Here is a 13,367-nt window from a genome sequence, read left to right as displayed (position 1 = left end):
AGCGTGACATCGGCACTCTATTTATTGTTCTGGCGGTTTGACAGGTGAGCGGAACGTCTTCGTTTCCTCATAAGCTGAGCTACTTTCAACTTTTTTTTTTTTTTAACATCAGGCTACGACTTGCTTTCTTCCATTTTATGCTCGTTCTTCCGATGTGTTTCCCACTCGCTGCTCTCCCTCAGTTAAACAGCCATCTCACCTTCATCTTTCTTTAGCAGCTAGCCTCAAAATTGCACGTGCTGACATGACGATGACTGTTGCCAAAGTTACCAACGACCTTCTGCACTTCACCAATCAAGCTAGCTTACTGTGTGCGCTAACATTCATAACATGAGAGGGTTTGACTCTCCTGAGTCGAGTGGAGTCTAGCTTAGGAAGCTTCATTCTTTGCGCTTCCATTTAACAACACTTTAGCAAATGCGTCCTTCATCAGGCTGTTGAAATTTCTTCTTTTTTTTTTTTCCTTAGTTAAGTGGAATTTTGTTGGCCATGGAGAGAAGCATCTTTCCCTCGAAGTGGGCGATATGGTTTTCATCCAGGAGGCCTGTGATGGTAAGAATATGTCATAACATAAAGATGTTTTTACATATGTTCATCTGTGAAAATGTTAAGTTCATTAATATGTTGTGTGCTGTGTGTAGCATATTCAAAAACAAAGCTAGTTACATTTTTCTTATTTTCTTATAAACCAGCTTGGTCCAACAGAATGAAAATTATAGTCCAACTGAGAAATGATAGATTATGTATTTACTCTGTACGTCACTAATGTGTTATTGAGTATTTCACAGAATATAATATGTGTAATTCATATGTAGGATTAATGACGTCTTTATACAGTCGTATAGAAATATTAAGTTGTATGCATACAGTTAAAGACTGTATGCTCACCAGTCTTAGTATATACAGTCAAGATATAAGTAGCCCCCTGAACTCGAAACAGCCATCCCATGCAGAGGTGTCAGTATGGTGTGATGGCAGACAGATGACAGTCATTCTTCTTTCAGGATGGTACAGAGGCTATTTGGCCAGGAACAAAGCCCAGCAGGTAAGAACTCACTCATACATGACCACACAGCATCACATGGATTTTACCGGAAAGGTGATAAAGCATGACGCTCAAGCTAATTATATGTTATTCGACTTGGGGATTATCTTTTCTAGCTTTGTGTTCAGGAAAGGTTTAAGCTGCTATTTGTCTTTCTTCTTATTCATCTCCACTACACATATTCCTTTCCAGGGAGTGTTCCCTGCCAGTTTTGTGCATCTTAAGGAGGTCATCATTGAAAAACGAGGGTGAGTGGGGAAAAAAATGTTGATCTGTCTCAAAATGTTTCATGTATTAAGTTTGAATATATGTGACTACAGAGAAGAGGAGGTGGTGATATCTGCAGAGATGCCCTTGGTGAAGGAGGTGACCACGACACTGAGAGAGTGGGGAAGCATATGGAAGCAGCTCTATGTGGTAAAAAAGTGGCAAAAATAAGCTGTTTGTGTGTAAATGTGTTTGTGTGTGTGTGTGTGTGTGTCTGAGTTTAACACCATACATCTACCTGTCCAGGCCAATAAAAAGGTGCGTGTGAAGCAGGTCCGGAGACTGATGTGTGAGCTAATGGAGTGGCGTTCCCAGCTCCTGTCTGGCACTCTGCCTAGTGACGAATTCAAAGAGCTCAAGCAGAAAGTCACATCCAAGATTGACTATGGCAACAAGTATGTCTGCTCCAAAACAAAATGAACAAGCTAATTTGCTCCTGTCTCATTTCCAAATCTACTTGTTGCCATTTATTCCCCTGTTCTTTATTTACCTCTTATCAATCGCCACATTCCTTACCTCTCCTGCGTCCTTGCACAGAATCCTGGAGCTGGACCAGGTGGTTCGGGATGAGGATGGGAACATCTTGGACCCGGAACGGGCTAGTGTCATCAGTTTGTTTCGGGCCCACGAGGAGGCCACAGCCAAGATCAATGAACGCATTAAAGAAGAGCAAGTAAGGAAAAGGAAGGCAGTGATGTTGGAAGTACCTAGAACAGAACCCAGGACGATGACTGGTTGGGATGGCTGATGTCACAATTACAGCTACATTTATTTTGAAACTTACTTGGCATGGCAGTGGTTTGTCTGCACTAGACTTCCCAGAGACATGTCTACTAAGAGATTTTTCCCGGGAAACTGTTCTCCCCTGTCATGGCAATATTCTCATATCAGAAATGTAAAAGTTATTGTGAACTAGACTTGGGTGGGTTCACAGTTTTGTCATTTCATTTAGTATTTTAATAGAAAGTAGTAAAATGAATCTTTATATTCATGAAAATTAAATGGATAATACATATTCCTTGCCAATCATGTCTGCCAGCCACGACTAATTAAGAACTGACTTCCTCAGAAATTGGCTTGACTTCACTTCAGCTCAGCCTATTTTACATTTTGACACTGATTCACTAGTAAGAAGAGAATTTACTCTTTTGTGATTTTCTTATTCAGTGATTCTCTTCCCCCTTACAAATCCACAATCTGGGTTCTGCAGCTGTTACATCACAGGAACCAACTTTTCTTAATAGTTTTGCCAGCCAATTAGATTTCTGTTGGTCTTGAAATGAAATGCTTGCGACAGGCATTTTATCCCGTTAAACCCCTAAACTCCCAAGTTCACCTTCTCCGAACTTATGTCCTTTCCTGCAGTCAAACATCCAGACAGACCACAGCGGGATCTCAGCACGGATCCAGTCTTCGCCCACCCACAGCCTCTATGTGTTTGTGAGGAACTTTGTCTGTCGCATCGGGGAGGACTCGGAGCTCTTCATGTCCCTCTATGACCCCATCAAGCAGACCATCATCAGGTGTCACTTTCATGTCTTTTTCTCTTAGCTCCTACCTTCACACAGTGAGATGCTTTGTCTGCGTAGCCCCAGATTCATATAGACATTTAGATGTCAAGAAATAATCTGATGTTATTATTGAAGGTAGGTGGATTTATGCATTCATACATTTGAAAGCAGTTTGTGGGTGTAGTTTTGATTTACATAGAAATAGAAAACAGCTACTGGTGTTACTTGAAAAACTTGTCATCTTTTTTGGCTTATATTGATGGTATTTTGCTTATGAGTTTGAATTTAAGGAATTGAGATCATGATAAAAGTAAACATCCATTAAATAAAATAAAACTATGGGAAGAAAACTAAGATCAGATGGTTTTCGCCTCTACTACACCCTCTTAGAGCCCATATACCCTCTGGAATTGATGAAAACACCTTCAAATTCAAGCTCAGATTTTCTCTACCTCACGTCCATCCTTCAGCTGTCCAAAACATATACACACACACACACACACGGTCCAGCCCACATGCACTGTCCTCTTTTTCTCTTCCATTTCTTCATGTCTGTGAATCTCTCCTTGCCTTCAATCCAGATTTTTTCCTTTCTCCTCCATTGTTGAACCACACCAAACAAGAACAATGGTATGCCAAAAATAAAAATACAGAAAACACAAATTACAGTGCAGCAGAAAGTGACTGGCAGCGCTATGTGGTGCCTGACAGGGCTGATGCTAAGCCCCGTCACTCACTGTCATGGTGGGCATATCTATGTCTAAGCCACTGCAGCTGAAAGTATTAAGATAGACCTGGATCGATCATCTTTTTCTTAGTTTGTATCAACCATCACTCTATCGTCTCTTACTTTTTTGACAGTCATTCTGATTCTCTTCCGTCTGATCTGCACCTATGAGTTTATTTGTCTTGGTTAAAGTTGTGTTTTGTACCATCCTTTCTTTCACCCCATCCATCTGTCTGTCCCTCTTTGATAGCAGAAATGTTTTCTGAAGATGTAATTTTTTTCTCGGCTTTTATTCACCCCACTGTACCCGTTGACATCCGTCAGTTTTGCTGTTTGTCTTGCTATTCATCCTTATGTCAGTATGGGATACATGCATCTATGCTGTTGGGAATAGAATGTTTTTATTTTTAGCACTTAATCCGAATTATACAGCTGCACTGGGGAACATTCATGGATCCACATGCCTGTCAGGGGTTGACAAAATCATATTAAATTCATTTCCTCAGGAATAATGCAATATCACATCAGTAAACTGCATATAGTGTGCTCATGTACACCAGACAGGCTATTGTGTGATCCTCTCCCAAGGAGTACCAAAAGGGGGGGGGGGGGGGCCAGACAGCTTTATCTGAACCATGCACTCACTCACTCCTGGACTGGACAGAGATAGTGGCTCTATCTTTTTGATTCATCTCTACCTGGAGGTGGAAATGTCATACCCTTAAACAGAATTTCATTATCTCAAGTAGAGTGAATTTGCAGAGCTTCAGTCTAGAGGAATGACATAGTCTTTGCTACAGTTCCAACTATATGTGGCTGAAGTGCTGAACAGATACTCTGTGTGTCTTGCTTGGTGCAGTGAGAACTACTTGGTTCGCTGGGGCAGCAAAGGATTCCCGAAGGAGATTGACATGCTCAACAACCTGAAGGTTGTCTTTACAGTAAGTGACCACAAGAGTGCACTATCACACTGTTTCTTAGTACTTCAGACCCTGCACTTAAGAGGAATTAATGTGGTTGTTCCCTCATCAAAGACTGCATTGTTTTTTTAGTGTTCTCTCTCACTCTGTTCCCCACCAACCTTTTGTTCCCCACCTCCACTTTTCTCGATGTTTTCATCCCCATGTCTCTTATTGTTACCCACTATACATCTTTTCCTTTCTTTTATCTCTGTTCTTCGTTCCTTGTTTTTGTCAATCAGGACCTGGGGAACAAGGACCTGAGCAGAGAAAAGATTTATCTGATCTGTCAGATAGTGAGAGTGGGCAGAATGGACCTGAAAGAGATTAACATCAAGAAGTGCACTCTGGGCTTGAGACGGCCGTTTGGGGTGGCAGGTACTTGAATAACAGTCAGTACAGGAGGATTTGGTTGAAGGTGCCACAAAATTACTGATCCGAGTGGTCGAGCACTGGTCAAAGCATCAATTACACTTCAGTTTGTAGGATTTAGGAGGGTTAGATGCAGAAATTGAATATGATATTGCCAGTAATGAAATATAATAATAATAATTACAAGTACAATCATCTAAAACTTAGAATTAATGTTTTTTCGTCACCTAAGTTTGAGCTTTTTATATCTACAGAGGGAACTGTGTTTTTACGGTTTCCCAGACCATACAAATAAAATACAGGCTCCAGAAAAGGACATTTTTTTTTCCATTTTTTGGTGGCCACTGTAGGGAAGGGTGAGACAAGCAGTGGTCAGTTGCTTGCATTCGCCAGCCACAAAGCTAAATGCAACTAAATCCTACACACTGGACCTTTAAAGCTGCAGCATATTTAATGAGAGAATGAGGCTGTTCTGCTTCATTTCTTTCTCCCGTTTTAACAGCAGAGTCCACAATTATGGCCTTTAGTTGCCTTTCAGTCATCTTTTACTTTTGTTCCCAAAAGGGCAGAATAATTTTGACTGACTTGGCTGCTGCTGCTGGTATTATCACCCATAGGGAGCCACCTGGTGTAAACACAGTCATCTTTTGCAGGAGCAAAACTAAAATAGTGATACTGACTCTCCACTGCTATTTTCTACCCATAAGTCCATTGTTGTGCCCTCTGGCTCAAAAAAAAATGCTCATATTCTCACATAACCTCACAAAACAGCTCTCAGGGTGTGTATTAAGGCCTGTTGTGCTTTGTGCATGATTGAGAAATTTATCTGCGAAGTGTTCACAGAGGCCGTCATTGCTGACTGATGTGAGTCCACATCAGAAATTACTGTGTAGCATTTCCTTTGATTTTGTCAACACAGGCTCATTTGTTTTCTTTTCTTGGCAGTGATGGACATCAGCGATCTCATCAAAGGGAAGATCGAATGTGATGAGGAGAAGCAGTTTTTCATCCCCTTCTTCCCGTATGTCTTATATTTCCCCTCCAGTACTCCAACTCTTCTCAAGAAACTTCTGTTCTCTGTTCCTTATCGTAATCAATATAGAAATATAGCAAATTTGTGCAGATTTCAGCATCTGTGCAATTTTGAGATTAAACAGTTTTCTGTGTGTTTTTAAGTGAGTGCACGTGTGTCTGTTTGGCTCCAGGGTGGTTGCTGAGAACGACTTTCTGCACACCTTACTGAACAAAGTGACGGCATTGCGAGGAGACAGTGGTGGCCAAGGTACTGTACTTACAGGCTTTGTTCTCTGTTTCTGATGTGTAAGCCATGTGACTATCCTGCTGTTAGCGCTCTTGTATGCACTGAAGGTTCCCAATGGACTGTGTATGCTGCAGTCATTTGTGGTCAGACAAAGTGGCCCTCTCTCATCGCATCCTCGCCTCATCTCTCTACGCCGTGGGTGAGAATGAAGGTCATTATCCTGATGGATAGCGTGCGCCCTTGAGCCGATGTTTTCATATTACTTACCCTTTATTCCTCCCTTGCCAGCCTCCAGTCTCGCTGCCCACTTCCTCATGTTTATGGCTGACTTTGACGTCCCCTGTGTGTGACGCTGTCTTGTTCCACAGAAAGACACCCAGTGTGCTGGTCTGCACTGTTTTATCGCTCAGCTTTTTATCTTTCTTCTTGCTCCTGAAGGCTCTGGGCATAACCTAGATATGAAACCCGGACGAGCAGATATGGAAGGAGCACCTGAGGCCACCAGATGTCTGTTCTTAACATTATTCACCCCTAATCTCTCCTTCCTCGCCCTCTGAGTTGCTTCGGCCACAGCACACATGCGCACACATACACACTGACACACATATACAGAGTATTCCCTGTGGGTATTTCATTAGCCTCGAAGATGTGGGTTTGTGACATAGTCTAGATTTCACCAACCATGTTTTACCCTAAGATAACTCCCCCTTATTTCCGCTTTCTGTCCATTCTTTTGTCTTTGTTTTCCCACATCATTTCTTTAAAGGATGTGAGAGCCCATATTCTTAAAGGGCTACATTACTGCCCATTATGAGAACACCTTCATCTTTTCTTTACCTCCACCTCTCCTCTCTCTTAGACCCCTTTCACGTACAGCAGACAGACATTTTATAGTATTGATTTTAGTATAGTCTGCAACAACAGCAGACTTTTTAACATCTCTGGTTCACCTCGGGACTCTTTAAAAATGTTCACCCTTAGATAAACACTAAAAGTTTATACAAAGTGCATCTCACTTTAAAGCTTTAAAGCGTGTTTTCAGGGTTGCTGTGAGTCCTGAAAACATCTTAAAATGTTTTAAATTCAGCTGTAATGCCACAGAGCCTTGGCATTCTTTATTCATTCATTTTGGATTTAATTTGGATTTACGTACCTGCAGAGTGAAAACTCCACTTCAGCTTCCTCATTAAAATCGCCTGGAGTGGCACCTGTTTGAGTAAATTTCTAAATATTTGGTAAAAAAAAAAGTTGAGTGAAGTATTGAAGATTACCTCACTGAACTCTCTGAATCCACAATGAAGAGAACTTCTTTGTGTATTCAGAGAGTTCAATCTAGATAAGACATGACAGGTGAAAATACATGTTTTCTGGCTTTTTTTTTTTAAGTTTAAATCTTTATCTCCGCTTTAACTAACTTCCTGTAAGTAGTAGTTGCTGTTAGTAATCCATTCCCCCACCTCTAAGTCACCACATGAACGTGGAGCGATAATTGCTACACATAGCAGCGTGTGGGCATTCATGAGCAGACAGGGTCACGTCTTTATGGAGTTCTCTGTCCGAATTGGATGAAGTGGGCAGGGATACCATAACATTTTTCTTTTCTCTTTTTCGGCATGAGGAGGTGAGACATGGGTTACTGTGTAACAGTGATTACAGGTGGAATATAGACCCATTTAAGACTTACTGTAGTGAAAATGAACTTACAGCAGGTTTAGACATGCATCTGCAACATTATAGAATTGAATATTCACATATTTCAAGAATAAATACCTAAACATTAGATGAAGCTGTTTTATTTGTTTACATATTATGATGTACGTTTTTTACAGAGGGAATTTTAACTCTTTTATTAACCCCAAAAGTTGGAAAATACCATAAAATACTTATTTTCACCTTGTTTTTGGAAATAAAATGCTATCTAAATCTGGCTGTAAAATGATACAATGATGAACACAACCTTCTGATAACACCTTATATGGATAGGATTAAGCCTGGAAGAGTTTGATGTATGTTGGTGCTACTGAATTGGACATTTCTGGCTCAGAGTATGAGAAAAACTAAAAAAACACCTTTAAAGAAATGAAAACTGAAACTTCCCCAGATGATTACCACATGATTAAGATATAGTATGTTTAAATAAGCCAATGCTGTATTGTCTAATTAGGTATGGGCTCATTTTCATATATTTAGAGAACACAAATCTTTATTTCTACTCACCTAAAAGAAGACATGCAATGGAAGCAATATAAGACCTGTAATTAAAGGATATTTGTATTGTGAAGAGAAAAACAGAAATCAAATCAAATCACATCCCATTAATACATTGTCTTCCCCCATTCTCTACCCCTCACATCCTTCCAGGTCTGTGGGTAACCATGAAGGCTCTGGTAGGGGACATAGTTCAGATCCGGAAGGAGTACCCTCACCTGGTGGACCGCAGCACCGTTGTGGCTCGCAAGCTTGGCTTCCCAGAGATCATTATGCCCGGAGATGTACGCAATGACATCTACCTCACTTTACAAGGTGGCGACTTCGACAAATACAACAAGACGACGCAGAAGAACGTTGAGGTCATCATGTGGGTCTGTGACGAGGAGGGCAAGGTCATACAGGTCAGCAGCATGAAGAGACGAGGTCATACGGTGCACGTCAGTGTATTTGATGGGAAAGGGATTTGTGTAAACAGGGATTGGTTTGTGTGTGTGTTTGGGCTGAGATATGGTGTGCAGGTGCAAAAGTGTGTGTGTACACCTAACGTGCAGTGCTAAGGAGATTGAGGCAGTATGGGCCAGTGAGCAAGCCAGGCACTGATGGAGGTCTTACTCACCCTTTCGTAGTCCGGGGCACATAGACGTGGATTTATACCAGAATGAGAATCCATCATAGGCACATATAGACGCCCATGCAGGCATTCTCATACACACACAAACATGAAATCCTTCAGCTCAATATCACAAGTATTTATTTCTCCCTCCTTCTTTCCCAGAACTCCATCTGTCTGGGAGCTGGGGATAAAGCGGTCAGTGAGTACAGATCCGTCATCTACTACCAAATCAAACAGCCCCGCTGGATGGAAACAATTAAGGTGTGTGTGTGTTTGTGAGTGTTGTAGAGGGACTTGCAGAGTAAACTGTTTGGAGTAGATTTAGAGAGCATAAATGTATTTAGTGGTAGAATTTTACCCCTTTCAATACCAGAGTCTCATTTCAGTTTCCTTCAAGGTGTCTGCTGTCTGTATCACATTTGCATTTCAACCATTCCCTTCAAGAAAATAAACTCCAGAATGTCATGGTATACCTTGAAAATATTTGAATATATCTGTTATTTTATATTCTATAATAACCTGAGATGTCCTCCAGGTGGCAGTCCCTCTGGAAGAAATGCACAGAATTCATTTACGCTTCATGTTCAGACACCGCTCCTCCCAGGAGTGTGAGTATCAGCCTCTCGTCCTCTGCCTGTCTGTTGTCTGCATACATCTACCCTCCTCAACTCCTCTCGTCTTTTCCCCTGAGCATAATGTGACACTGAAAGGGCCGAATGATTGGAGGCAATTTGGAAAACGACCCACGGCGTCATTACACACACTTGATTAAACAAATCAGCAGTTTTTCCTCCTCCAATGCCTGAATCTTCAACTGGCCTCCCCCGTTTTTATTCCCCTGATGTGTTTCTCCCACAGCCCTCTTCCCTACTTATTTTGTTAACATGTTTGTCTTCCTTTTCTCCAGCCAAGGACAAGAGTGAAAAGAACTTTGCCATGGCTTTTGTGCGTCTGATGAAGGAGGATGGGACGGTTCTACAAGATGGGCTGCATGATCTTGTAGTCTTCAAGGTCAGAATCATAAACCAAACTGATGCAGAAAGTTAAGTCATGAAAGGTGGAATGTCTCTCTCTGAAAACTTCCATGACCCACAATTTGCAGCATAAAACCGTTTGGTAACAGTAAAAACAAATCAGCTTTCAGACTTGTGCAGATGTCAAAGCTCATGCGAATGTGATAAATGACAGAGTGAGTCTTTTATGATGAGGGATGAAGGATCACAAATCATTACTTTTATCAGATCCAACAGCTTTAGATTGAACTTCTATAGAAATATTTGTAAGAGCTATGTCCAATGAAAGTGGCAGCTAGTTATTTGGTGGTTAATAATAAGACCACTTTACAGGATCTGTTTGATTCATCATTCATGGTCACAAAAATGAATGGGGAAGTTTATTCTAACTGTATCAAAGCTCAATGCCATTCCTGATGGAATTCTGGTGTCATTCATTATCATGTGTATAATGGTGAGAAACTAAGATGGTAGATATAAGAAAGTCACCGGAGCAGGCTGGGTTATTTGGCTTAAGCATGGTAGAAAAAAATAAAATGACTCTGAGAAAAGTTTAAGCTTTTGCACAGAACATTTTTTTAAAGGCATCTGTTCAATTGTGACTGTCTTCAAAGCAGACCTAAACATACAGTATGGCAAGTCTGGACAGTGGATTATTGCCACCCAGACAGGTTGAGTGAAGCCAAATAGATTTCCTGCCAAATGAGCCAAAGCTAAGATTGAATCCCCTTATTGATTAAATGCCAAACGCAATGAAGATTAATTACTCGTGATTCACTCAAATACTGAATAGACTGTCCCACTGTGCCCTCTTTCTCGATTATCTCTCGTTATCCCTGCATTCCCCTCGATATCTATGCCACTCATGGCTTCAATCTCTTACTCCCTGCTTTTCCCCAACCTGCTCGCTCATTATTACTTACTGGATTGGCATTAAATGGAGCATAGCTGAGTTGTGAGGCCCGAATGAGTCTATGACCTAAAGACGGTACATTTATATGTAATATATAAGAATGTACTGCAGGTATAGTATGATCACATTACTAAAACAGACAATTTCCCAAAATAAGATATCTTGTCTGTTTTCTTAATACATCTTTTCCTTCTCTCATGTCTTACTCAGTCTTTTCAGTGCTGAGAAAAATGCTGCCACAGTAGTTGTGGTTATTTTCATTGCCATTTTTCTAACCTGTCCTGGCCCCACTGTTTCCAAAGTTATGAGTTTCCGAACTGAAGTAGATAAGGTATGGCGATCAGAGGATTACTGCTGTAGAACTGGTGACTTCAATCATTGTTTGTCATTTTTTTCCTCCTGGGCTGTCCTGATAAATCACTGCAGGATGTTGCAAACCCCAGTGCCTCGCTGTCTGCTACACCCCCATTTGCATCAAGACATTTTGACTAAATGCAGAAAATATGATTCTTGTCCCTTGTCCCTGTGCTTCATCGACACCCACCGAACATCTGTACCATCATTAGCGAGGTTGGTGTGTCAACATTGCTCCTGACTCCTGTACATTCTCCTCTCAGGGTGACAGCAAGCGCATGGAGGATGTGAACTCCTACTTGTCGTTGCCCTCGACCCGCCACCACCACTGTGACCCCCACAAGTCTGCAGCACTGAGCCGCAGCTCCAGCACTTTGTCTGGTAGTGGGGGAGGCCTGTCGGTCAGCTCCAGAGACAGCTTCACTATCTCCACACTGGTCTGCTCCACCAAACTCACCCAGAATGGTAGGTTTTATGTGTGGGTTTGTTTGTATGTGTGTAGGCAGGCAGATGTTCAAAAAACAATGTTCAAATAGCCCAGCCATGTCCAAACTATTCCACAAAGGGCCGATGTGGCTGCAGGACACCAGACTTGACTTATTTAATCAACTGGTCTCAGTCTTCAGAAAGCTCATTGGTCAAATCGTGTGCTCTTGACTGGTTGGAACAAAAGCCTGCAGCCACACTGCCCTTTGTGGAATAGTTTGGACATGCCTGAAATAGCCCCTTTGTGTCATTGTGTCGATATTAAGCTGCTCTGGAGAATTGGCCAGGCCAATCATTTTCATTAAGTGACACACTCATTCACACCGGTATACACACAAAATTGAAGAAAGGTTAGGGAACAAATTATTAGGCGTGTGAGGGTGTTTGAAATTAAACCTGACACGTCAAAAAAACATTAATTAACATCTTCTTTCAACAGAGTAATAAGGGCAGCAGGCCAAGACAATGAATCATCGCTTGGCTGTGAAATTGGTCAAGGACAAATCCACTTCTTAGAAGGTCCCTTTAAGTATGAAAATACCATTGGTTCAGTCCGCAAACAATCGTGTGTTGGGCTAAATGTTTCAGAAATTCAGATTTCTCCTTAAAAAAGGAACAAAATTGGTAGTGAAATGAAGGTAACATTTGTCTGACCTCGTTAGTGTTATTTTTAGGTTCAGGGCCCAAAGTTGAGTCAGTATGACAGTAGCTGAAGGGTGAGGTGAGGTTAGGGTTCGGGGAAACGAGACGTCCAACCAATTAACAGTGAGCCAACAGTATGTTAATTAGGTTAATCGTGCCAGAACTACAAGTTTGTCTGTGTGTGTGTGTGGTCATGGGATAGTAAGCAAAGGATGTAGGGAACTGTGTACACATAGGATTTATTGGTGGCGAGCAGAGTCATTTTGTCCTACACACTCTGGCTGGCAGCCACGCAAGCGCACACACACATGCATGCTGTGTGAGTGCACCTCCACATCTACAAAGGCATACACACACATAGACTCCAGACAGTAAGGTGCATCAGACACAGGTGCAGTGCAACAGCTGTTACTGAGGAAACCAGTCCATCACTATAATGAACATTATCCTGCAGTATTAATCACCTGTACCACACGCACACACGCACACACACACACACACACACCTACCCACACACACGCACAAAAGCTCTCAGGCACACAGGCACACAATGTTGTTTGGGGCCACCCAGCAGATGTGTGGCTTGGCTTGGTGAGTCAGAAATTATTGGACAGGGAAGCAGTGAGTTTCAAGCAGGCAGCCCTACAGAGACGTGGAAATCTGCCCCATGTCAAACTGTAGGAGAATTAATGACAGAAACTGTGGATATGAATGTCCAGTGGAAAGTGACTGCCAGCATGACAAACCATCACTTGACAAATTGCTTCTTTGTTGCTTCTTTTCAGTCGACTGAGAAGCACCGAGTCGAATAATAAAAAAAAAGCAATGTCAAAGAATAAATACATAAAATATTAGTCACTTTTATACATGAATCAACAATTGTGCAGTACACAAGATGACAAAAAATACTATTTCCTGGAGTATAAGTGACATCTTCAAAGAGGAACTGTATTCTAAATATAGCGGGAATGTCCAGGCACCTCACGATTTGAA

General features: G+C 41.6%; 1 protein-coding gene across 2 annotated transcripts in view; it reads left to right on the top strand.

The window, feature by feature from the left end:
- LOC119007156 (dedicator of cytokinesis protein 2-like) overlaps nt 1-13,367 on the top strand; it is a 105,942-nt gene that overhangs the window by 2,325 nt on the left and 90,250 nt on the right. The window contains exons 1-17 of one of the 2 annotated variants that reach the window (XM_037076574.1): nt 175-311; nt 469-552; nt 1,005-1,045; nt 1,238-1,293; nt 1,366-1,462; nt 1,559-1,707; nt 1,850-1,985; nt 2,678-2,835; nt 4,410-4,491; nt 4,752-4,887; nt 5,827-5,902; nt 6,087-6,163; nt 8,504-8,754; nt 9,129-9,227; nt 9,502-9,574; nt 9,874-9,977; nt 11,510-11,711. In XM_037076574.1, the coding sequence (XP_036932469.1) occupies nt 245-311; nt 469-552; nt 1,005-1,045; nt 1,238-1,293; nt 1,366-1,462; nt 1,559-1,707; nt 1,850-1,985; nt 2,678-2,835; nt 4,410-4,491; nt 4,752-4,887; nt 5,827-5,902; nt 6,087-6,163; nt 8,504-8,754; nt 9,129-9,227; nt 9,502-9,574; nt 9,874-9,977; nt 11,510-11,711 (1,888 nt within the window). In that variant the 5' untranslated portion in view covers nt 175-244. Of the gene's footprint in view, nt 1-174; nt 312-468; nt 553-1,004; nt 1,046-1,237; nt 1,294-1,365; nt 1,463-1,558; nt 1,708-1,849; nt 1,986-2,677; nt 2,836-4,409; nt 4,492-4,751; nt 4,888-5,826; nt 5,903-6,086; nt 6,164-8,503; nt 8,755-9,128; nt 9,228-9,501; nt 9,575-9,873; nt 9,978-11,509; nt 11,712-13,367 lie in introns of those variants that run through there. The other variant, XM_037076575.1, reaches the window with a different exon arrangement.

This window comes from Acanthopagrus latus, chromosome 18 (genome assembly GCF_904848185.1).
Source record: "Acanthopagrus latus isolate v.2019 chromosome 18, fAcaLat1.1, whole genome shotgun sequence".
NCBI classification, from domain to species: domain Eukaryota; kingdom Metazoa; phylum Chordata; class Actinopteri; order Spariformes; family Sparidae; genus Acanthopagrus; species Acanthopagrus latus.
The sequence above is the reverse complement of the archived record's forward strand: the minus strand, read 5'-3'. Positions and strand labels throughout refer to the sequence as shown.